Below are 27,153 nucleotides of genomic sequence, written 5' to 3' on the forward strand. Positions count from 1 at the left end.
CCTGTGGATGTATTTTAAGGCACACCTGAAACACACTGCTTCTTTGTGTAACATCATGGGAAAATCGAAAGACATAAGCCAAGATACCAGGAAGAGAATTGTGGACTTGCACAAGTCTGGCTCATCTTTGAGTGCAATTTCCAGATGCCTGAAGGAGCCTCGTTCATCTGTACAAACAATTATACGCAAGTACAAACAAGATAGAAATGCCCAGTCATCATACTGCTCAGGAAGAAGACAGGTTCTGTGTCCCAGAGATGAACGTGCTTTGGTTGGAAATGTTCCCAAATCACCCCAAGAACAAAAGCTAAAGACCTTGTGAAGATGCTGGCTGAAGCTGGTGAGTGTGTAGTTATCCATAGTGAAACAAGTACTGTATCGACATGGGCTGAAGGCCACTCTGCCAGGAAGAAGCCATTACTCCAAAAGAAACATAAAAAAGCCAGATTAATGTTTGCAAATGCACACAGAGACAAAGATCTAGATTCTTGGAGACATGTCCTGTGGTCTGACGAAACTAAAATTGAAATGTTTGGCCATAATGACCATTGTTACATTTGAAGGAAAAAGGGGGAAGCTTGCAAGCCTGAGAACACCATCCCAACTGTGAAACACGGGGGTGGCAGCATCTTGTTGTGGAGTTGTTTTGCTGCAGGATGGACTGGTGCACTTCACAAACTAGATGGCATCATGAAGAAAGAACATTATGTGGAAATACTCAAATACTCATACTCAATACGCAACATCTCAGGACATCAGCCAGGAAGTTAAAGCTTGGGCACAAATGAGTCTTCCAAATGGACAATGACCCGAAGCATACTGCCAAACTGGTTACAAAGTGGCTTAAGGAGAACAAAGTCAGTGTTTTGGAGTGGCCATCACAAGATCTCAATCCTATTGAAAATTTATGAGTAAGGCTGAAAAGGCATGTGTGAGCAAGGCGGCCTACAAACATGGCTCAGTTAGCTACACCAGTTGTCAGGAGGAATGGGCCAAAATTCCTGCCAACCACAGTGAGAAACTTGTGGACTGATGTCCAAAATGTTAAAAGGCATACAGTATAAGAGCAGTGGTACCAAATACTAATGAAATGTATGTAAACTTTTTTTGTTGTTGGCTGTGTGCCTCATTTGCTAAGCTAGCCTTTGTTTAGCTAGCTCAGGTAGCTACAGCTCCACCGAGTATCCGACAGCTCTGTAGCTGCTGTTCACTAACTGCTCGAGCGACTGGTGTTGACTGAGGCTCTGCGGTGTTTTGGCTAGCGCTAGCTAGCTAACTATATTTAGCTAGTTAGATAAGTTAGCCAGCAAGCTAAACGCTACCGCACCGTCCGTGTTCCAGCTGGCGGAGGCTCGTATCACACACGTATAGAGGATAAAGCCTCGTACCCGAGAGCGCAGAGTCGAGGAAATGGTCCTAAGAGTGTTTTCCACTGTTTTCAGACACAGCTGATCTCCAAGTTTACTTGATTTTCTCCTGCTAACGAACTCACAACTACGGTAGGCCTGGGTTTCTTTTCCCCACCTGTTTCCGTGAGTGAGTTCACCAACCACTGAGCTCCCACAGCGTCCTGTGACTCTCTTAAAAGCACATGAGAAAATGAGTTGATTTGGAGACACAGAACAGTCATCTGACACATCAGACACGTCCTGATTTTGAGATACAGTATTATCGTCATGCCACCCAACCCCACTGCTCTACAGCTCAATGTAGGGAGGCGCTATACCCCTCTAGCCCACGCCTGGCTTTAGGCATGGTACCTATAGGTTCACGTTCATCTGCTCCAGAGAGTCGCGTTCTATTGGCAATGGGACTAGAGCAGCTGTGTGTGAGAGAAAGAGCATTTGCACATCTTTGTTAGCAATGGGTGCTTTCTTTCTTGCAGAACTCTATTATGACTGTGATTATTATTGTTATTATTATGCATATATGACTAAGCAAATGAATCATTGACATTTCAAACAGTATCCTTTAATGTAACCAGTTAGAATGACCACTATTTCTGGCAGACAGTAACAGAGGATCAAATGAGTACCTATTTGTGTCCAATCCTATCAATGTGGCTACAGCTTCAACAACATACCTTTATTTCTAAAGGGACACAGTAATGTATTCAAGAACATCTGCATAATCTATCATTTTATACAGTTAAATAGTTTTTTGGCAGTGTTTAATGTTTCATAAAACATGGCCTAATTTTCTTATTTACCGTGCCACAGTTCTTCCCTGTAAATTTCACAGTCATGTTTTGCAGTGGGATGTGTGAACAATGATCTTTAGTACACTGGGTAAAATGGGGAAAACACTTGAGTTCAAAAGAAAAATACCTGATATGAGTGATGCTGTCAGTCTACAGCAGATTTTTGACTTTTCAAACCTGAAGCTGGCCCTGATGCTTCCACCCCACCAGATGGCACCAAAACACAAGGTGCTGCTTAAATTCAGAAAAACGTCCGTATACTATCCCGATCCAATCCATTTCTTCATCCATTGCCAATATATTGTTTATTTCATTGCACAGTACATAAGGGGTAAAAAATTGGCCATTTTCTGGCCATATTTCTATTCCATGTAGGTTCTGTGGAACCCTACAACAACGTCCTCAAACTTCTCAGAACATTTTGAAGATGTCATTTTGTCAACTTGTTAGACAGCTACACAACTTGTAAACCCTATATCTCTGACTTCTTAGGTTTATCGGTTGACTTTAGACTAAAGGTGTGGAAAAAGTGGACTTAAGCAACGTTAAATTGCTTTTAACGAAGACCAACAATGTTCCTGGGTACATTTTTGTAAGGATGGCAATAGAAGAGCGAGCCATACAAAGTGACTGAGCTTAGCCAGAGTGACTGTCAGTGTGTTGGCAGAAAATCAAATAGCTGTGCTACACAAAAGAGGACCAAAAAGGCATGCAAGGCTGCCTGACCAAGCATTTAGATGCTTGTAGCAAAAACAACAGAGGTTCCAATGGAATGAGACCTAAAATGTTACATGCATCACCACTGTGAAAAAAAGAGAGACATACGAACACTGTGCATGAATGTAGGGGTGTAGGACAATGTTGATATATCAAAGTATCGTGATATAGTACCGGTGAGATTCTGAAAATCACATTCATTTTTTTAATTAATAGTTTACGAAGGTTGGTGTCAGACAGTAGTTCATTGTGTTCAAACCCTGACCACTAGATTGTACTATGGTTGGACGTAGGTTGTACTATGTCTTCAGATCCCCACTGTTCTGATTGGATAAATAAGTATTTTAGTCTTTTTCAGATTTAATTCATATGATGGTGTTTTTAGACTCTTTTACACCCCTGTATCATAATACGCACCGTATCACCAGGTTCTTGCCAATACTCAAACTTACATCAGTGGCAGAATCCCTCACTCGTATGTGGCCTTCTTCCATGACATCATTCTGAGACATCCATCACTTATTCAGTTTCCATTAAATACTTTTGCTGTGTGGTTATATTCTCGATATTCAGTAGCTTATTTTATATTCCCAATCTTCTGTAGCCTACTTTCAGTTGGCAATAAGGCTACTTGTGAACAATTGGTTAATAATATTTAATTATTAGTTAGTCAAATCACCAATCATTCAGTTAATTATACTTGCTATCATATTTTTTATAATTACAAAGCCATCTGATATGTCTTTTCTATTGCTCATCTGGCCTAAAGGGCAAGTGGCTGTTATTAATTTAGCCACATTAATAAGATTCAATGAACTAATTTGTTGTAAGGATTTTGTATGTGATCTCTTGAGCAAGCCAAACATGACAGTGTCAGGGAAAAACTCCCTCAAATCAAGAAGAAGAAACCTTGAGAGGAATGAAGGGGAACCTATCGACATTGGATAGCAGACAAACAACAAAGACAAGAATAACTGGACAGAAAGAGTGAGATAATGAAGAGCTATGGCTAAGGTGGACAGCAAGCCATATGGTGAGAATGTAGTGTAGGAGGGGAGTGTAGGACACATGCTCAGTGTTTATGTGAAAGTCCATGCAGGTTGGACAGGCATATGCACTGATATGCAATGGTGCAAATTAATCAGTGTGAAGATTCAGAGCCTGGACAGCATTGCTGCAGGTGAAAAATGAAAAAACTGAAAAAAAGTTTAAAAAAAATAATAATAAATTAAAATAATAATAAAAAAAACTAAAAAAAAAACTGTTGTGATAGAAATGTGAAGATGTGAGTTTGAAGAACCTTCACTGTAAAGGCTGTAAAGGTTCTTTACCAACTTAAAGGTTCTTCGCACTCACATATCTGTATAAATATTCTGGATGGAACGTGGTTATGGAAAGTGATTCTTCTATAGAGCCATTTGAAGCAGCTTTATGTTTTATAGTGCAGAATGTTTACAGAGCTCAGGGTCCGAGCCTAAGTGAGCAAGTCAATGGTGACAGTGGCAAGGACAAATGTCCTTAAAGCAAGAGGAAGAAAGTGGAACCAAGACTCTGGACAGCAAATAGAAGGAAGATCAGATCTATAATTGCCATGTTAATATATATATATATATATAATAACATGGCATATATATATATACACACTATATGTCACTATATGTTTGTGGAGACCCCTTCTAATGAAGGCATTTAACTATTTTAAGTTGCACCAATTGCTGACACAGATGTGCAAATGCAAACACACACACAGCTTGTCTAGTCCCTGTAAAGAAAGTACTGCCAGTAAAATAGGACTCTCTGGAGCAGATAAACATGAACCTATTGGCACCATGCCTAATACCAGGTGTCAGCAGGAGGGGTATAAAGCCCCCCAGCATTGAGCTGTGGAGCTGTGTTCTCTAGAATGATGGTGCTTCATTTGATACTTTTGGGATTAGTTTGGGAAGAAGTGGGGTGGCGATCATCCAACATCTTGCCCTACTAATGCGCTTGTTGCTGAATACAATCAAATGCTTACAGCAATGCTCCAAAATCTAGTAGAAAGCATTCTTTTCTGAACAGAAGCAGGATAAAGAAATAAAGGAAAGAAATGTGTCCCAATACATTTGTCCTGTGTGTGAGTGTTTCTGTGAATGTTTCTGACCAAGGCATGCAGACCATCTGCATGTGGGTCTGCATGTGGGCATATTGTATGTGTTTGAGCATAAAAGACCTTTGATGACCCCCATTCACTGGTCTTATAAGTCGCACCACATCTGCAGAAAGATGAAGGTCTTTTTTGATAGCACTCTTTCTTTGAGTGACAGCTCCAAATGAAAAGCTGTCTCTGTCTAAACAGCCATTTAATATATAACCCTCCCCCCTCTTCTCTCATACAAACATTATGATAGTAACTATTCATCATTTTTATCGAGCTCTCGATTGAGGTGCTAGAAGTAGGCCACCTGTCTTTATGAGATTGAGTAACACTTATAAACACTTGTCTTTTTGGACGTGTCTCAGCCTAGCTTCGTTTTAATGGACTTAACTGTTTACATCCTGCCTTTGAATCACTGGCAGCCTTGAATGTGTGGAGCTGAATGTATTGGAGTGCTGTTTCTGAACACTGGAAAACTCTGGGACGGGAGTGGAGTGGGTGGAGGGTTGTAGCATATTAAGCTCCATGCTCTTAAAGCTGCCAGTGATTCATTTGTGCCGTGGCAAAAATGACACAAAGTGCCCTATAGAAGGTATGCACGTGATGTCATTGCGGCCATGCCCACTGAATGGCAAAAAGACTGGAGTGGCCGCGTGAGCGTGCAGTGTGAATGCTGCTAACACACAAAAACATCAAAAATGGGAAAGAGGTGTTGTGTGACTGGCTGTACAAACAGATTCATCTGAGCTGTTCTTTTACCGACTGCTAAAAGCTCAAAAAAGAGACACAAAAGACAACTGGAGACAACAGGAATCAGGTAAAAAACAGGTGGGGAAAACATGGACTCCACAGTTCCATTCTTTAGAAATGAAGCCCAAACTGTCCACCATGTTGTCAAATTTGCAACCTGAGTCTGCACAGTAGAGACATTGGGCGAAGAGAGACTCGCCTACTCATTTGGTAGACCCGCCCCCTTCTTCCAGACCAAGTGTGTCTTAGACCACCTTCACTGAGCTTACAGTGCAGAAGCAGAGCAGATATTCCCCTTGGATTTCCAGTTTGTTTAGTAAGTGGAACGTTTTAATAGTAAAAGTGCAGCTCATGTAAGTTTCACTACAACTCAGCTACTCAATGTAATGAACAGAAAGGGTGCGATGCAGGTCCTGCAGACGTACTCTTCATCTTACCTCATTTCTGGAGGAAAATAAAAAATGTGCCAGTATAAGCACAGGAAAAACTAGATGTTGTAATTAGACACTGGAGATGGAGGACTGTTTTATCATTAAAACATATGAGGAGGAGTAGAGCTATGCATCACACTGCAACCACCCAGCAGAGGCACTAGACCTGTGGTTTTCTACAGCCATTGGTTACAACACAGCTTATAATGTAATATTCACATATATTCACTTATAAAAAGGCTTAAGCCCTGTTGGTGCAACTACCTTCAGCAGTGGTTAACACTTTTTATGACTTGTAGAACGTTAGCCGATGGCTATCTGCCTTTAAGCTTTTGTAAGTATTGTAAAAATAATTAAATAAGAAAAAAAAAATAAAGAAATCAGAATAAATAGAGGTCAGAGCTAAAGTCTGGTGGCTTTCAGTGAAAGACAACCCTCAAATCAGAACTGTTTTACATAATAAAAGGAAAATATTTAAAATATTGAGAAAGCTGAATATACAGAGTTATTCTCTTGTCACTGTATGCATCTGCACCTTTGTTCCTCACTTCTTCCTATTGATCCATTTTCATCTCTTTATCCACTTCCATCGTCCATGACTGATGTAACTGATTAAACCAAGAAGTATGACTTCACTCCTCGATGACATCATTTCAGTGCAAATAGTATGCTATAAAATATTCACTCACACATCCTTCCCGGAGCCTCACCCCCAACATCCCCCCCCTCACACTCAAGCACACATATTAACACACACACACACACTCTCACACACTGCCCCAGGGGAAATACAGTCCGATGTCCTTTTCGGTCGCTACTCTATAAAAATCATATCTGTTGACATATCAGCACACAGACCAAGAATCACACCGCTATGGTGGATGTTTCCATGGTAACCCTGATAAAGTAGGCCAGGCATGTTTGCTGGGAATGGATGGTCAGGTCACTGTGCAAGTAATGACCCCTGGCCTCGCTACAGCTGAAGGTTTCTGTGTCGATCTAAGCTTGAGCGCAAGGTCGTAAAAAAAGAATTGCTGTTGGGATTAAGTGAATAATAGATGAAATATGAACAAATAAAAAAGATTAATGTGCTTCTTTTACTAATAAAAGCAAGACGTTCATCTCATGGGACCTTGTTTCAACAACAGAAGGTCCCTTTAAACTGTGTAAAATAAATGTATTAATTACAGTAGGAATAAGCATATAACACATGTAGATAATTGAATTATGCAGCATAAGATGACAAAAATCTGGAGGATAACCTTTGAGGTTAATGGGACAAAATTAGGACACCCCATGAAAAAGTAAGGCCGCATTTATTACGACATAAAATTTCTACAAATGGAATCAGGTGCAGCACATCAGCTGCAGGTGATTGGAACATGGTTAGAGGAGATACTGGAGGAGCCTGACTTTTTAAACCTCAGAAATTAATTTTGGTTTGCTCTCGATTGTTGAAGTGAATGGGGTCACCATGGCCACATCCAAAGAGCTTTCTGAGACCTTCAGAAATAAGGTTGTAGATGCAGAGGAGTCTGGGAACGTGGTTAAAAAGATTTCAGGAAACTCAGAAATCAGCCGTTTTATTGCCCACTAAATAATTTACAGTGAAACTGTCAGGCTGTCCTAGCAAGTTCAGCCCAAGAGCAGACATCTCCAACAGTCCTAAAATGCCATCACAGGACCTACAGGTAGCTCTTGCCACAGTTAATGTCAAAAGTAAAGCATCTACAATCAAAAAGAGACTCTACAAGTTTAAAGGGGTGTCCACAAACATTTGGACATATAGTGTACTTTGACACATAATACCTACCTCAGTATTGTTGCAGGCCCCTTCATGTACACCCCTTCATGACAATGGTATTCCCTAATGGCAGTGGCCTCCTTCAGCAGGATAATGCGCTCTGCCACACTGCAAAACCTGTTCATTAATGGTTTGGGGAACATGACAAAGAGTTGAAGATGTTCATCTGGCCTCCAGATCCACATCTCAGTCTAGACAAGTCCAATGCAATGGAGACCCCACCTCACAACTTCCAAGACTTTAAGGATCTGTTGCTTACGTCTAGCTTCCAGATACCACAAGACGCCTTCAGAGGTACTGAAAAGTTCATGCCTTAATAGAGCAGAGCTGTTTGATGACACAAAGGGAAACCTATACAATACTGGCCAGGTGGTTTTAAAGTAATGGCTGATCAGTAGATGTGTTTGGGTCTACTACCAAGCCAGTGTCCTTAGAACAGCCTAATGGCAATTCCCCTAAGCATTGGGCTGTGGAGCAGTGGCGCTCCATCCAACACCTTTGGAATGAATTGGAGCGGTGTTTATGAACCATCAGTACCTGATCTCACTAATGCTCTAGTGGCTGAATGCAATCAAATCCACATGGCAATGTTCCAACATCATCAGAAAGCCTTCTTAGAGGAGTAGAGGATGCTATTGCAGCAAAGAAGGAAGAGGAGTCCCTGTTAATAGTCTTGATTTCAGAAGAAATGTGGAATAAACAGGTGTCTACATACTTTTGGACACAGTGTATCTTACATACTGTGAACGAAAGTGTAATGTAGAAGTGTGTAAGTGTAGAAAATACGTGTTGACAGAACATGTAGTGCACGTGTGTGTAGTGTGTTCATGAGTGCACTTTAAGACCAAGGACCTTCCCCCAATGAGTCTTATAAAATATCAGAAGACAGCTATAATAAAATATGATGACCTCATCACCAATGAGATCATCATATAGTATGAACATTGGTGTGTGTGTATGTGTTCATTTCCCCATGAGGAAGGTCCTCTTACCCAGCCCCCATTCACTTCACCCCCCACCCCCCAGCATTGCCTCAGCTCCACTCTGCTGCCCTACATATAGACCAGTGTTAAAGCCTATGGGCATACACACCATATAGAATGTCCTACATCTCTGCACGCTGAAAGACCCATTTGGATATTTCATCTCAAAGCATGGATGAATGCATTAAAAACAGAGGGAAAACTGTTTGCTATGATGAAATATGGCAGTGATTTAAAGAAAACAAGCAGGATCTTGAAAAATCCACTTTCCCATGAAGATCTCAGCTGAAATGTCAGATCTGTCAAATTATGTTTGATTGGATAGAAGATAAGAACATTCTCCTGGCTGGGTCTGATGTGGCTTGGAAGGCCTAGACTTGGCGCAGTGCACAATCACTGGTTTATCTTTATTCAAAAGAGGAAACAGAACCTGTACAAACAAAGCTGATATATCATCATAGCATTTAGAAGGAAACACACACTATATGGAGAAAAATATTGGGACACTTGCTCATTCATTCTTTCTTTGTTTCTCAAATGTATTAAAACTAGAGTTTATCCAGTTGAAGTAACTGTCTCTACTGTCCAGGGAAGGCTTTTTACTAGATTTTGGAGCATTACTGTGAGGATTTGATTGCATTTAGCGACAAAAGTGTCAGTAAAGTCAGGATGTTGGATGATCACAACCCCACCTCATCCCCAAGTCATCCCAGAAATACTGGATGGAGCACCAACCGTCATTCCAGAGAACACAGAACACAACTCAATAATGTGGGGCTTTACATCCCTCTAGACCACACCTGGCATTAGGCACGGTGCCAACAGTTTCATGTTTATCTGTCATATTCTATTGGCAATACTTCTCTATAGGGACTGTGTGTGTGTGTGTGTGTGTGCATTTGTGGCATCAAAGAATGCAACATAAAGCAGCTGAATGCATTCATTTGGACAGATACTGTATAGTATATAGCTCTTCCTTTTGGTGATGACCGATTGGCTCACGCTTTTCTCTTGAGAGTTAAAGCTGTTATTAAAGGTTGCTACTATTTGCACTATCACAGGATCAGTGAAGCACACTGATGCTATAGTGCAGCGTATGTTAAAAACCAATGAGCTTGATTTTAAGTGTTTTGAATGGGACACGATTGAGTATTTACTGTATTTCATTGCTGTCCAATGAAAAACATGTATCTCCAAAATGGTGACTTTACAGAAGAAGGCAAAAATGTTGTTAGTCTTGAATGGAAGTCAAGGTAAAATAAGAGTTTATTCCAAGTGATGTAGAGCATTTCTACTGGTCCATTCTTCCAGAATTATTTACACAGTGTGCAGAGCAGCTCCAGGGTTCAAACCATGGAGAATATTACAAACAGACAAAAGAAATGGAGATACATGTTTTTCATTGGACAGCAGCGATATATAGAACACTCCAAAATTCCACAGCATCTTTTTCATTATTGTTGTGGTACAAAATAACCAACTCAATGTGTGAAAAATGAAAAATCATAAAAATGTATGTATGTTACATTATCATAAAAAATTTATGTATGTTACATTACACAAATTATATATATATATATATATATATATATATATATATATATATATATATATATATATATATACACACTTATATTTCTGCTTATTTCATAAGGAATTTGAATTTGTATGTATTTATGTCGACAACATTTGTGTTCTTTATGAAATAAGCAGAAAGCCATAAAGCCACTATTATGTTGGTTAAAGCCACTATTATGTATTATTATATAGATGACAGCTGTATGTAGATGTATGCAGATTATGTATTTATAAGACCTTATGTATTTATAAGATAAAGGCTAGGACGTACCAGCCAAGTGAAATAATTCATTTGTATCTACACATACTGCATGAAAATAAAACTTTTATTCTTTTACTTTGCATAACAGATGTACAAACTCTTTTGTTCAAAATGTACATACACACTTAACACACTTCCCTGATGTGGATTAAATCTAGCGCTTTTTAAATGCGTCCCCGTTATTTGTGTAAAACAGACCGATATCAGGTCTAATTCAGAACATCATCCTATATTAGTTTCAACCAACTCGTCCTTTCATTCTAGTGGTGTAACAAAGACCGTCTTGACCATCAGACACTAAGCAGTGGTTTACAGGGAACTGATGGTCAAAAGAAGAAGAAACTTTAAAAAGAAAAAAAAGAAAAAGAAGAGAACCACAGTGAAACCTGTACATCTGTGCGTCTGAATCCCACCAGGGCATTATAATGAAAAGTGAATAAATCAGTACCATATAATATCAAACAAAACTATCTGTACTATAATGCTATACAGTGCAAATTCATTGGTCTAAGTGCGCCAGAATATTCCTGTAAGGCTGGGGTTACATAGAAAAGCTTAACGGTGAAATCAGACCTCCTTTCTCCCATACTTTTTGAACGTGTTCCGTTTGCTGAAATGGCTAAAACAGAGTTTATAAATCCCCAAAACATGCGTTAAAAAACAATACTGACCAGATACAGTACTGTGCAAATGTCCTAGGCAGCCACGTAAATAAGGAAAAGTCTTTACTTAGAAAACGCAATCTCAGCAGTAAATCTGGTTTTACCTATATAACAACATTATAACAGATACACATACATCCATTACAACTAGTCAATCTTTCGTTTTTCAGTCAAGTTATTGATTTGTTGTTTGACCTCTCTGTGAACTCCACTCACTGTACGGATATGTTCAGTTCCATCAGCAGCTCACCTGATTTTATTTCAGGCCTAATTAGATAAACTAGATGTTGGCTCTTTGACCCCGTTTACACCTGGTCACGTCATGACACTAGTAACTGGATTGTATCCTGATAAGATTTTAGCCACATGCATTTACCCTTGATGGTCAAATGCATCTCCAATTAGTCAGGCTCAAATCTGATCACTCTATATATGCACCAATATGATCCGAGGGTCGCGGATTTAAAACCGGGGTCAGTCTGAGAGAGCAAATTGACCTTGCTCTCTCAGGGTGAGTTGATGGGACTTCCTCCCTACATCACTCCTAGCAAAGCTGCATCAGCGGCAGGTCGGGGTCGAAAGCGTCTTGGAGAGCCGGATGAGTTTACGCTGCTATGATGTGGCTCAAATGCATCTCAGATCACCTCCTGTAGTGGTCTGTGTGTGGTTTAAATAAGTCTTAGTAATCTGATGAGTAATTCTAATCTGATGATGTGTTTTTGGTCTATCCAGATAAAAAGCTTTACTTGTCATTTTGTCAGACGCTTCAGACTTTTGCACAGTGCTGCACATGAAAATAAAGTGTGAAAATAAAGGAAATCAGGACTCAGACTCCTAGTTCAGACACATGTTGTTAACTTGATGACTAAAATGACTAAAATGATTTTAATTTAACCTTTTTAGTCCAGTAGGCAAGCTCCAAAAACATTTACTTCAAGGGTCTATATCCTATTTTTCTTCTAATGTACTTTTCCCTGAGATCCACTTATACTGTTTCTGTGGGGTTATGCTCTAAAAGCGGTCATTAATCATTCGCTTAATTGATCTTTGATTCGTTTGTTATAGTCTTAGAATTCAACAAGTACATAAGGTCAATTCTGATTGGTTGTCAAGCAATGCGCCTCATTTAAAAGGCAGTCTGGGCTGAAGCCGTCTTTATAGAATGAATGGGCAGAGTACAAAGGCCAAAGTACAATAGTAATATAATAATTCTATAAGGACTGCTGGAGAGGGCCCTTCAGATTCTCATCTTGTGACAAAACATTATTTCATAATGACATAATACCCTTAATCAAAATATTTTTGGCTGCTGATCTACTGGACAAGCAGGTTAATTTGGCTATTGATTCCTGATTTTGTTTGCAGGCCAGGCCTTAAGGCACGAGGACTATACAGCGTCAAATGTGACAGAAGCTCAGTCAAAATACAAGAACATCATGCTTAATAGCTTAAACGAGACTCTGCTATTGGGAGCCATCAAAGCTTCTTTCCCAGCAATAGTGGTTAAAACAAATTTTAGACATACAATGTATAGTTGGTTGACACTTTGCTCCAACTGAGCACTTTTGACTGAGTCTTTAAACAGTGAAATTACAGATCATGAGCATTCCTGCATAATTAGCATTCCAGACAAGCCTGAAAGTCCAGAGCACCCTGACCCAACGTTCTCCAACACGCACCAACATTCCCAAATGCTGGAAAGCAATTCCTGAGTGACTGGGGAGTCTCTGGACTGATCTTCATACCAATTATAGTCTAGGCTATTCTAGACTATTTTCTCCACGCTCTCTGTTCTAGAACTTTTTAGGCTGTTCCAGAATAATCTCTCCATTGTCTCTGTTCTAGAATGTTCTGGTTGTTCTACAACCATCTTTTCATTCTCTCGGTCCTAGACTGTCCTAGTCCAGGCTGTTCTGGAATGTTCTGTTTATTCTAGAACGTTCAGAATGTTCTCTCTAATCTAGCTGTTCTAGAATGTTCAGGTTGTTTTAGCATGCTCTGTTAATCTAGCTGTTCTAGAATGTTCTCTCTATTCTATCTGTTCCAAAAAGTCCAGGCTGTTCTAGAATGTTCTGTTTATTGTAGAACGTTCAGACTGCTTTAGAATGTTTTCTCTTATTTATCTGTTCTAGAATGTCTTGGCTATTCTAAAATGTTCAGGTTGTTTTAGCATGCTCTGTTTAATCTAGCTGTTCTAGAATGTTCTCTCTATTCTATCTGTTCCAGAATGTTCAGGCTTTTCTAAAATGTTCTGTTTATTCTAGAACGTTCAGACTGCTTTAGAATGTTTTCTCTAATCTATCTGTTCTAGAATGTTCTGGCACTTCCAGAATGTTCAGGCTGTTCTAGAATGTTCATGTGTTTGCTAGAACAGAGCTTACTGTAAGTGAATATTACTACTAATAATAATAAACATTATTACAAACAAGAAAGTTGGTTTGTGGGGGAATGTTGGGGTCAGAGTGTCATGACCTTAGTAGCAGAGGTGGGTAATAACAATGTACATATACTTAAGTACAGCAGTGATGAATTTGTACTCTTCTGCAAACTGGTCCATTTAAGTGTATTTTTTTAAGTCACAAAAGAAGTCACATTGTTCTTACAAATTCACAAATCACTACTGACTTCTGAGACTTATTTTATTATTGGCTAAAAGGACCCAAAATGAGAACTGAAAGTTATTTTTTACAGTTCTTTAGTTTTCTTAGCACTAGTCATTAAATGTATTAATTGAGCTGCTGCTTTGATATGCCTACTCAAGCTGATTTCTAAACGGGTACTTTACCTACTTACTTACCTTTACTTGAGTTAAGTTGCATTATTTTTTACTAGAGCATGGGTTTAGGATACTCTACCCACCTCTGCTGAACAGCTTGATCTCGTTAGAGGAGTAGCTAACCTTAGATACACTCAAGCATTTAAAGACATATAGTGCTCAGGATTTTAGCATGGCAAAGTTTATAAGGCAGGCCTTCAGTAAAGTGCACTCATAATGACACTTGTAGCTGCACAGTAATTCAACTATGCCATTCACACAGTATGCGACAGAGAACATTGATATTGTAGAACTTATATGAGCCTTTACAAAAACACATTTGCAGCTATAGAACCATCAAACACACACTCACATACACACACACACACACACACACACACACACATTGCACATTTATTAGCTGCACTTAATACCTGATCTTCCACACACTCAAACTCACTCTATTTTTGGACTGCACTTCCACATTTGTCCACAGGTTGCGCTCATATCCCCTGCTCTGCTCTTTACAACATGTGTATGCCAGACACCCACACATACACTTACAGTCACTCAACTTCCTGCCACACAGCACAGACAAAAGCCACAGTCATTCCTCCACAGAACCACAGATATTCTCTCTCTTGCTGTATCTCAGCTTTTCGTCTTTTTCCATCCCGCTTTCTGCCTTTTCAGGAGTGTCTCTTCATGTGCAGAGCCAGGTGGTCAGAACGAGAGAAGCACCTGCACACAAAGAAGAAAGAAAAGAGAGGAAGCGAATGGGAATTATTATCACAGGTAAACTAACTGCATATGAACACACTAACACGGGGTAAAATGTAACATGAATATTTGATAAAGTTTTATAAACATACTTTGGCTCATCTTTTTGTGCTCCCAAAGAAAAGTCATTAGTTGGGAGTTTTGCCAGTAATCACACAGATATCCCTCTAGATTCAACCCGAGGGCTGCATTTTCACACCTGTACTTATTCATCTGGTTAAATCAGACTGTGGTTCATTTTTACACTTGGTGGGAATCGTTTGGGCAGGTGTGAATACAGTAATCGAATACGGACCAAAATAACTACAACAAAAACAATCCGGCCCCAAACCAACTCCAGAGTGGTTTGTTTGTGGTGAGAATGTGATCTGACCTCAATTCGGCCCAACATTAGGGTGTACTACACAAGACTTCCATACCCAGGTGTTATATTCCTCTTAACTATAACTCTATTACAGCTATGAACAAATGCCATCTTCATATCTCTGTGAAACTGAAGGCATTACCACACAAACATCCCATGCATCTTTTTTGGAACTAAATCGCACACACATAATGACCCATATAGCAGATGCAATTTTTTATGAATGTTTAATATCTGCCTTAAATTAGTTAGGTCTCAGTCAATTACTATTTTGGTGGTAACTGTTGTGTGCAGTCATTTGTAGCACACTTGGAGGTTAAAAGTACATTCGGAGGGTGTCTTATTAATAAAAAAAAATGAATTATCCTAATAACACAATGTCTTAGGTTGTGCTCTGCTCTCCCAAACACACCATACATCATTTATTATAGCATATTCATCTAATAAACAACACCATCAGCTTTCTGCCTGGTCCCCCACACCCATCCACACACACCTGTCGCAGTGGCTGCATTTGAAGGGTTTCGCCCCGGTGTGTTTTCTGAAGTGTCGAGTGAGCTCATCACTCCGGGCAAATCGCCACTCGCATCCATCCCAAGAACACCTGTATGGCTTCTCACCTGTGAAACACACACATATATATGCATTATACTCAACACCTTTATTGCTTCTTACTTCAAATATACACACACACACCTCAATACTAGCATCTCCTCTCCCCTGATGGACAGACATGGCTTGCATTAATATAAGGCCAACTGCAGTAACATTTGATTGAAATGAAAACGATTCTGCTCTATAGCCAACTGCTGAGGGGGCTTTATAACCCACACCTTGTATTGAGCATGGTGACCACAGGCTCCTGTGTGGCTTCTAGAAAGCATCTAACCAATGCTTTTCTATGGAGATCATACATTTTCCAAAAGACGCCACCACATGCTGCCAATTTTACATAATAAATACCTGTATGCAGTCATTAAAATGATGAATACATACACCTACAGCATGGAAAACAAACATTACCTCACCTTTTTTTTTTTTACATAAATGATGTTGCATGTAAACACTGTTCAAGGTAGAAGATATGGTCATGGTCACACACAAACCTTGTATCTCCAAAATGGCAACTTTACAGGTGAAGGGAAAAAAAAACTTTTTTACCCCTTAAACAGCCTATAGTCTGCCGGCGGGCCAAAAGTTCTGTTACCAAAGAATAGCCTCACCACTTTTTACAGTAGTCCCTGTAGTGTACTGAGTAAAACGCCTAGGGAGGTAAGGAGTTAACTTTCAATGGAAGTCAATGTTAAAAGTTACAAATTACTCCAAATATGGAGACACAAGGTTTTTGCATGACAGAGGCGATTGCTACAATACATTAGGTGACGAAAACCAATTTAGCCGACAGCAGTAGTTTTGTCAGAGTACATGGCAGCCAATCAGAACAGAGATCAGTAACATATCAGTCTTAATGGCACAGAAACAGCCTGTTTAATTGGAAGAAATTAAGACAGGTTGGGAAACTGTCAGATTACAACACACAAATATATGATGAGGTACAAGAAAAGAGGCCTTTCCACACTAACTATAATCTCAGCAACCAGAACAAAGTGGTTTTGCCCTCTCATTTAAAACCAGTTAAACAAGGCGCTTCAGTAAAAACTGCTTCACAAAGTCAGTTGGAGCATTCTGTTTGTAGGCAAGCTCTGTTTTTCTCTGGACATTTCTGTCCTGAAAACGTACACATGCATTCCTACCCGTCCTCACAAAGCCCTGACTCTCTTCTTTCTCAGGAACAGAACTGGGAACTCCACAGTTCTTGTGTTTAGCCAGCCCCCACAAAGATTCCCAGAGTCTGCACGCTTCTGCAATGAAATTCTATCTCTCCTCATCAACCCCCCACCTCACTCCAGCCCATCTAAACAACAACAATCAAGAATGAGGTCACTTTCCGTGAGGTTGCCTCTGCATGCCAATCATTTCTACCTATCCCCAAGCACAAGCGCACGCTGCCGGAGGGCGAAGACGCAGCAGCTCACTGGAGCAATTAACGAGCGTCCTGCGGCCGGCTGGAAATTCTGATTAGTGTTTGATATTGGAATCTATTTGCTGTATGATGTCAAACAAGTTGAGTGCTTTTCTGTTTTTGTCCCAAGGCTGTTACTGTTGTTATGGCAACACAGGGCCAATATACAGGTGAGGGTCAGGTCATTTCACAAACACAAACAGAGACAGAGACAGACCCATCACTCAAACCCATTTTGCTCTATACAATCCTACCCTCATATACTCACACACACACAAACAGTTTAAGGGGTGTAAGAAAATATCGATATATCGAAGTATTGCAATGTTATGCTTTGTAATACTGTATCGGTTCTCAAATACACATTATTGATTAGAGACATATATATATATATATATATATATATATATATATCACTGCTGTCCAATGAAAAACATGTATGTCCACTTTTGTCTGTTTTTATCATCTCTATTGTTTGAACCCTGTAGCTGCTCTGTAAACAGTGTAAATAGCTCTGGATGAATTGACCAATAGAAATGCTCTAAATAATTTGGAATAAACTCTTATTTTACCTTGACTTCCATTCAAAGCTAAGAACAACTTCTCCTACCATCTCCTGTAAAATCTCCAAATCCTTGCATCATGATACCCATCATATCTCCAGGTTCTTGCCAATACACAGCTCTATTCAACACATTCACTCTTATTATTGCTTTTGTTATTATTTATGTCATTAACATTAATTTGCCTAGTCTGACCCATCTAGCCAACCAACTTCATCCTTCTTATTCAAATACAGCTTTTAAATGATACGTTTCACTGATGGCTCTCCTGATAAAAGTTATTTCCAGCTGCTATCACACTTCATTTGTTTATCACTGGAGTACATCAAGTATAAAGTATCATTTGCAAGTAAAACACCGCTCACACTGGCAACACCAGTCATTTGAATGTCCTCACTAGGAGACTTTTGGATATTCATGTTCAGGGTCATCTGAACTGTATGTTCACACGATGCAAACGGTGTTGCTCAGTTGACAATAACTGCGTTTAGTTGAAGCGTATTGCAGCTATTGTTGCTGTATTGGAAAGGGATACTTTTATTTAGGGTCAAATTTACATACACTTACAAGCATTGTGTTGGGAATACATGGGCATTCTCAGTTCACTTTTTGCACACTTGGAACTTTACACTCTTTTCTATACTCATATCTTAAATTCCACACCAGATGCTTATTTCTAATGTCCTAAAGATTTTCTATATTATTTTTTTCTTTGTTTATATTTATTTATATTTACATTTCATACATTTTTAGCTTGTCCATTGCTGTTTCATGTGATGAGATTTCACTACTAGTTGTAACATGTAGGACCATGTACGATACAAAAAATAAATAAATAAACTAAATGCAATTTCCTACAAAAATGTGTTTAATCATGATCTGTGACTTAATGTCAGAGTTTACAAATTGTGTTAAATCATGAGCTCGATTTGTTATGGTGGGCACATATTGCCATAATCTGGCATATTTTAAGTAAAGCGCTTATTAGACCATGGTAGAAACGGTAACAACAGCGCTACCATAACACAGACTTCTCTTTAATGTCTTCTAAGTATTTAACAAACTGTCAGTTTTAAATGCATGTCAGTGTAACACCATCTGGATGTTACAAACCTGCAGCAGGCCAGCCACTGAATGCTCTAAACATACACATACACATATGTGTGCATCCTTATGTAAGGCTCTCTATAGGTTACTGATTTTTATCTTATTTTATTTGTTATTTACTATTTTGTTACTATAGTATATATTATTTTGCATATAAATAAATAAATAAATACTTTAAATAGTTCTATATAGTTTATATGTTTGTAATAGGTGTTTTCATTGATTTCTGGGGTGCTATTATCTATGTACAAGTTTAACTGTGTAGGACTTTAGTAAAGGTACAGTCATATGCAAAAGGTTTGGACACCCCTGATCAAGTTTCAATTAAAAAAAGGAAAAATAAGTGAAAATGCTGGATTTTCACTTTAACATACTGAAAAAAATATGCCACAAATACATTTGACATTTGTGGTTGTGTAGAAGTGTGTTCACTGTAGAGCATGTGAATCTTATTTACACCTGGAGAAATCAACAAAACATTTCACTTGACTGGGGTGCTCAAACATTTGCACACAACAATTCATACTGTTCTTGAATGGTATGGCTGGCATGTGGAGCTATATCATACCATGTTAAATACATCAGTTAAATAGGTGTGCCGCCCTTGGTGCGTGTGCAACACTGCTCACACGCAAGCACCACACATGCAACACACTACACCTCTAGTTTCCTGGTACACTGAACCACTCACACAGGCTGTTCCTCTCTCACCTGTGTGTGTGCGCTGGTGTGCTTTCAGATGCGAACTCTTGGTGTACACTTTCCTGCAGCCGTTAAAATGGCAGTGGTGGACTCGCCTCCTGCCCTCCGTTGACCCTTCACCTTTGACCTCCCCTGCTCCTGACCTCTCCTCTTCTGTCGTGCCCTCCTCCGCCGTGCGTCCGAGAGAAAGAGACAGGACGGCCTCCGGAGCAATCTCCATGACCGTTTCGGGCAGGGAGTGCGGGTGTGTGCTCAGGGGGTTAAGATCTTTTATGATTTGGCTAAGGGGGTGGGTGAGGAGGTCAGCAGAGGGTGAGAGTTCCTCACCGCTGTCCGAACCCTCGCTGCCGGAATCCGACCCGCAGCCATGGAGCTCCAGAGCGGCAAGGCCTGCTTCGTCCTGGTTCTGCCCTGGGGTGGAGGCTTTCGGTGCGGCCACAGTAGTGCCAGCCTCCCCGCAGCAGCGCATCAGCTGCGTCCATAGATCCTCTGACCCACACACTGACCTCAAGTCAGCCGAGGACACGTACGGCTCCCTCTGCAAGTAGCGCTCCAGCTCCAGGCATGTCTGACAAGAAGAAAGAGAGTGAGTGAGAGAGGGAGATGTGAATCTACTCCTACGTCTATGGGAAAAACACTGTAGTAATCTAAAATACCCTATAGTACCGTAGTACCCTATAGTGAAGTACAGGAACTGTTAAAATAAGGGGATTTTGACACCATGCTAATTCCGTTCAAGTCTGTGAATCTTTTGCTTCTGCATAATATAGACAAAATATCAAGCCTATAGACCATATGGACAAAAGTATTGGGACATCTGCTCATTCATTGTTTCTTCTGAAATCATGGGCTTTAATACAGAGTTACCTGCTTTTTGCTTGTAATTGTCTCTACTGCCTAGAGATGACGTTCTACTAGACTTTGAGCACTGCTGTGAGGATGTGATTGCATTCAGCGACAAAGGCATTAGTAAGGTCAGGATATTGGCTGGGGCACTAATCATCATTCCAGAGAACACAGTTTCACTGCTCCAAAGGTCAATGCTGGGGGGTTTTAGCCCCCTCTATTTCACTAGACTGGCACTAGGTTCATGTTTACCTGCTCCAGAATGTCGTTATGCCTGTGATATACAATAAAACATGTAGCAGGGGGTCTAGCAGACGGCCTAGCAGACAAAAGCAGTTGAACACAGAACACAGAATGGTCAGTTTAGGAGTTCTCCAACAAAAGAACAAAAGTCACAGGGTAAAAAGCCACAGCTGACTGGGTAGATTTCATGACGCACATTTGGCGACAACCACAATAATATTCAGCAAGCTTTCTGAACCTGGCTGTACTCTGGTCTGACTGAGTGTGTTGGCTTAATGGGCCTTGTTTTATCTGTTTTGTAGTATTCTGCAGCAACCTGGCATGAGAGGCACACACAAATTTATTTACTGATCACCCACAACGGCAAGCGGGGTGAAATCACAGGCAACACTCGCCGAGTTTCATAGAACCGCATAAAAACAACACACTGCAATAATACCCTAGATATCTGATGTGTGTGGTCATATGTGTGTGTATATGGAGTGTTTCATAAATATGTCGAGAGCGCATGAGGTCTTGGGATTCAGATTCAGAGTCCAAGACGTTCAGAGCTCAAACACATCCAGACATCAAAGCTGTGTCAGAAACTTGTCTTTAGCTTAAAGCAAAGCAGATCTGCAGAGAAGAAGCGAGAGTTTGTCCAGTGTTAGGTCCGTCTAGACGTCATTGCTCAATGTTGCACACATACTTCCACTGAACAGCACCAGAGTTCATCTGAAAGCTGACTTAGACCCACCAGCCCAGGGGGTCTCACCAGAGTTCACGTAGCAGCATTCTCAAATGTTCCAACAAAGCACACTACCAGGGCAGTTCCACCAGGGATCGTTTTACCAGGGGTCACCAAACTTATCCGCAAAGAGACGGGTTTTCTGCAGGTTTTTAGTCCAACCGAGCTGAACTTAAAGACTGAGCTGTGATAAAGATTAAAATAATAACATTCAAATTCATATTCATATTTGATGTCAATGTGACCAACGCCATACATAGCATGTGCCCTAATTTGGTTAAGAAGTAATTTTTTCATGGCCACTGTAGTGCACTACATAGGGAGCATAAAGCCATTTAAGGTATTCTTAGTATTGCATATTATAGTAATACCTTTAGTAATTAGTAGTGTTAGTAGTAATTTAATGTTAATGGTTGAATGGAAATCATTTGGGAGCACTGATGTGAGGATTTGATTGCATTCAGCAACAAGCATTAGTAGGTCAGGATTTTGGATGATCACCACCTCAAGTGCATCCCCAATGCATTCCAAAAGTATTGAATGAAGCACTATCATTCCAGATAACAGTTCTACTGCTACATAGCTCAATGCTGGAGGGCTTTAGACCCCTCTGGTGCCAATAGGTTCGTGTTTATCTGCTCCAGAGAGTCCTATTCTATTGGCAGTACTTCTCTACGGGGACTAGACAAGCTGTGTGTGTGCATTTGCACATCTGTGTCAGCAATAGGTGCAACTTAAAAGCAGCTGAAAGTATTTATTAGAAGGGGTGTCCACAAACACAGTGTCTTAAAACGTTTGTAGGTACTTGGTCAGTGTTCTTTAGGAAAAGGTGATATCCTTTATATCATCAGACACGTTTCCCCTTCCACATTGTGACAGCATTTATTACGTCAATGTTAAAATATTCTAATATTGCCCACCCCTAAAACCTTTTGTGTGGTCAGCTACGAATGTTGGACCATCTCAAATTTGGATATTAGATGGAGCTCTGACTGAATGTCACAAAAAGAGGCACCTTTGAGCAGATGAATTTACTCATTTGCGAGCATGTCCGGATACTTTTGGCCATACTGTGAAAATGTTCCTCTGTGTTTTGGGCAACAACAACCACACATTTAAATGCCCTCTTGCTATGGATACACACACACACACACACACACACACACACACACACACACACACACACACACTTACTTACTTCATAACTATGAGAACTCAAACTAAAAAAAGATCTATTTGACACAACCGCAACAACCACGCGTGTTTCCCTCTAGTGCAATCATCTGGTCTCCTGCCCATCAGAGGATGCCTGACGTACACTCATTATCTCATGCAGAAAGAGAGCGAGGGAGCGCGCATGAGAGAGAGAGACAGAGAGAGAGAGAGAGAGAGGGTGAGTGTGTGATTAAAGGGACAGTTCATGTGTTCATGTGTGTGTCAAAGTGCCAAAGCTCAGTATGACACCAAAACATCTCTGATCTGTGACAGCACTCCAACTCCAACTGCTCCATGCGCTAAAATAATAAGTAAGCATAGTGTAAAACATGGCACGCTCGTTTTATTAATACATCGTCACACACAAAAAAAAATCCCCCCCCATTTTCCTTCTCCATTTCTGCAGTTTTTCACTTTTTGACAATCTGACAGTTGTTCTTTTCTTTACATCAAAATTACATGAAGAACGGACCAACAGAAATGCTCCAAAACGACGTGGTGTGAAATATTTCTACACTGTCTTCCCCTGAAATTTCCATTTTGAAGACACAAGGATTTTGTGTGACAGCGACAATATGTGCAACAGATGTGCAAATGTGCACACACACAGCTTGTCTAGTTCCTGTAGAGAAGTACTGCCAACAGAATAGGACTCTCTGGAGCAGATGAACATTACATGAACCTATTGGCACCAAGCCTAATGCCAGACGTGGGCCAGAGGGGTCTAGAGCCCGAGCATTGAGCTGTGGAGCAGTGGAGCTGTGCTTTCTGGAATGCCAGTGATGCTCCATGCAATACGTTCGAGATGAGCTGGGGAGTTGGGGATGAGGTGGGGTGGATGATTCAACATCCTGGCCTCACTGGCGCTCTTGCAATCAAATCTTCACAGCAATGCTCCAAAATCTGATAGAAAGCATTCTCTGGACAGTAGAGACAAAAGCGGGATCAACCTTCCTTAATACCCTTGATTTAGAAGGAACCAATTAAATGTAGCCGGTGTCAATACAAGGCTGCCATTCAGTCTACCTAATCAACACACATCGCTCCACGTTTCAAAACTAGGGGTGGCAAAAATGGCATTAATCAACATTAGGATTTTTTTAATGAGACACAATGTCAAAGTATAAGACTGATTACAAAGTGAGCAGGACAGTATCATTGATGTGAAGCAACAAAAGCTATTCTAATACCACCCCCTTAAGAGTACTAATAGCACCCCCTTGTGGAGAATCAGGGCCTGGGTTTTGAATAAAAGAAAAAAATACTGATTAAATATGACTAATTATGCTCATTCTGAAATGAAACTGTTGGTCTGATTTCATTTAAAGCAGCACTATGAAAAACTGGCATGGGCTCCCTCTACAGCCGGGAAGCGGATTTCACGCTTTGAGCCACCCTTAAAGGACACGTTTTTCTGGACATGCTGAGATATACAGTACCGTCACCGAACGTGAAAAAAAGCATGTGGACGGAGGCGGTGCAGTGATTTTACACAAATATCACTCACGCATTTCACAGTGCTTACGAGCATTATCCTGCCAGCTTCTCCAAAGTTACATACTTCCTAGAGTAGCAACAACAGCCACCCTATTCTTCCCATTACAAGTAAGTGCAGCATTAGAATGATTGTGAAGCTTTTATTTAAAGGTATAAATATTACATAGTGTGGCTTTAAGTACTGGTAATATCCCCAGTATACCCAGAAAAGCACAACAACGACAAATATCAACGACAAATATCGCCATATCTCACACTACCACTTTGTTTTGTTGTCAGAGCACAGCGCTAAATGAAAGATGTGTCAATCAGAGAGAGAACATATTACTAATAATTTCTTATTTATATTATGTTAGTATTATTATTTAAATTTTTTTTTTTTACAAAGTTACATTTTTGCTGGTTTATTGATGCTTTGGCAACACTGTATCTAAATATAGTCATGCCAATAAATCTCATCAAATTAAATTGAACATATCCCATCATGTAAGACTGAAAACATCCCCAAATGTCAAATCTTTAAAAACTGAGCTCGTGCCACTAATTTTTGGAGATGTTTAGGGTGCAGTAACTAGTTCTTAACTGCCCTCTGCATCTCTCTCTCTCTCTCTCTCTCTCTCTCTCTCTCTCTCCCCCTCTCTCTCCCTCTCCCAAAGCAACACTGTCTGACTGAAAACTACCAGAACTGTCAAACTGCTGCCCCACCTCCCTTCAGTCCCTCACATCTGCACACGCGCCTCTCCGTTCCCGCTCACGCTGGGCTTGTTTATTAAGAAGCAGTGACCCACCTGCTGCCAGTTCTCCTCCAGCGAGGGCAGCGCGGAGAAGTAGCCCGTGTCGTGGACGGTCTGGAGCTCCTGGAAGATGCTGCACATGGGAATAACGTCCATCTCGTCTCAAGTGACCGAGACGTCGAAGCCGAAGTGTGTGAGCGCGAGCCAGGAGCCCTTTATCTCCACATAGGAGTGACTGGAGCGCGCGGCGGGTAGTCGTGCTGGGCTGCAGTTCGGGCGCAGAGGGTGCATATGTTCCCTGTGCGTCGAGCTCGCGGACTGCTGCACTCCTCGCGTCCGCACCACAAACTTCCCCATTCAAAATGTTTGTTACAAACTATGAGCCACGTGATCGAATGACAGGCTCGGTCCACTTTGACCAATCAGAGAACGATTGGCGAACGTCCCGCCTTCACCGCACTTTCGACCAATGGTGTGAGTGCTTTTCGGGCTTGGGTCGACGCTGATTGGCGGGTGAAATGCGACACGCGTTGTTCTTATTGGTCCACGCGCGCTCTATTTTTGGAGCGCTATATATAAGAGCTAGCGCGCTTCCTCTGCTTACTGACATCGGTTGGATGTTTTGGGTAAACGCTGGTGAAGTCTTGTCAGGTTTATTTGCTGGCGGTGTCTTTTATTAGAATTTAGAAGCCGATGTTCTCACACTGTACAGAAAACTTCCACCACATGTTCTCTCTTTCTCTCTCTCTCTGTGTGTGTGTGTTTCAGGCTGCGCCACAAACGGAGAGACGACAGAAATGGCCTGCATGCTTATTTCCTCTATAGTGTACAACATAGGCCTAAGTCGTAAAACGATGGTTTCTAGACCCACGATAGTGTGTTAAATTCTAACCAGAGGATCGTTCAAGTTATGGCTGACTATAAATGGCTTATATAATGCATGTCTGTGTGTAGACACAGTTATGACTTCCACTTAGCTAAGTCCACTTCATAGGGAGTAGGGAGCCAGTTCAGATTCAGCCATGGTGACTAAAGCTGCAATCCGTTCCACAGGGTCCTTGTATTCCCCACACACTCATCACATGATATTGGCTGATGAATAGTTGGTTAAGTCCCTTCATTCTCAATGCCCTGCAACGTCATATGTATATTACATTTATATTTATATATTTATGGCATTTAGCTGACGCTCTTATCCAGAGCAACTTACATGGTTACTCGTATTACAGAGGTGGTGTTAGGAGTGCAGTGTTAGGAGTCTTGCCCAAGGACTCTTATTGGTGTAGTGCAGCATAGTCAACCAGACTGGGAATCGAACCCTGGTCTCCAACATGGTGTAATAACTCACTGGCAGCTAGTGATTTTTTATCTGTTGCGCCACACCAACCACAACCTCAACACACCAACCACAACCTCAACACAGGTCATCACATTAAAGATAGCGAGTTGCGTTGACAGCTATCCTTGACCGCTCCTTTGCTATCTAAAGTTACTAGCAAACTAATGAACATGGATCATATTATGTGTGTAATATAGGGATACATGGGATTTATTGACATACAGCAGGTTTTGCTGTGTTAACGTTGTGTTGTATTCCTTGTGATGCTGTCAGATAACGCCATAGCTGTTTCAACCTTCAACACACTCCATGACTACTTTGTAAACTTTACTGTCAGCTTCCCTTGTAGTGGTAAACCGTTACTCACTACTCCCCACGCAGTCGGACTGCATGCTTTCACTACCTACAGTTTGGAATCTGACCTAACTGAATTCCCCATGTAGTCCAATTCATAGGAAATTACTAGGGTGACTGGAAAGCACCTTTACATTCATAAAGAGACTAATCACACGGGCACAGCGGTCTAATGCACCTCCTCTATGACCCGCGTGTTGCCACTTTGCCATCGGTGGCCTGGGCAAGAGAGAGCATAATTGGCCGTGCTCTCCCTGGGTGGGTAGATGCTCTCTCCCCTCATCACTCTTAAGTGGCACATGCACCTGGCAGCTGGCATGGTGGAGCTGGATGTTCCATCAAAGTTAATTAATGCAGTAGCAGCGTTCTAGCCCATAGTA

General features: G+C 40.8%; 1 protein-coding gene across 1 annotated transcript; it reads right to left on the minus strand.

Moving 5' to 3' along the window:
• Positions 1-10,908: 10,908 nt before the first annotated feature.
• klf6b (Kruppel like factor 6b) lies at positions 10,909-25,432 on the minus strand. Its single transcript, XM_072668928.1, has 4 exons — positions 25,135-25,432; positions 19,828-20,386; positions 15,920-16,043; positions 10,909-15,020 (listed from the first exon to the last, which is right to left on the minus strand). Exons 1-4 carry the CDS (start codon positions 25,234-25,236, stop codon positions 14,969-14,971), a joined length of 837 nt encoding a protein of 278 aa, XP_072525029.1. The 5' UTR covers positions 25,237-25,432; the 3' UTR covers positions 10,909-14,968.
• Between the last annotated feature and the right edge of the window lie 1,721 nt (positions 25,433-27,153).

This window comes from Salminus brasiliensis, chromosome 23, assembly GCF_030463535.1.
Source record: "Salminus brasiliensis chromosome 23, fSalBra1.hap2, whole genome shotgun sequence".
Taxonomy (NCBI): domain Eukaryota; kingdom Metazoa; phylum Chordata; class Actinopteri; order Characiformes; family Bryconidae; genus Salminus; species Salminus brasiliensis.

Bases quoted from the DNA above. Each gene is read 5' to 3' on its own strand.
- klf6b (XM_072668928.1), bottom strand. From the start codon at position 25,236: ATGGACGTTATTCCCATGTGCAGCATCTTCCAGGAGCTCCAGACCGTC. The intron at 20,387-25,134 runs GTGGGTCACTGC...TCTTCTTGTCAG, and splicing joins TGGAGGAGAACTGGCAGCAG to ACATGCCTGGAGCTGGAGCG. The intron at 16,044-19,827 runs GTGAGAGAGGAA...TGTGTTTCACAG, and splicing joins ACACCAGCGCACACACACAG to GTGAGAAGCCATACAGGTGT.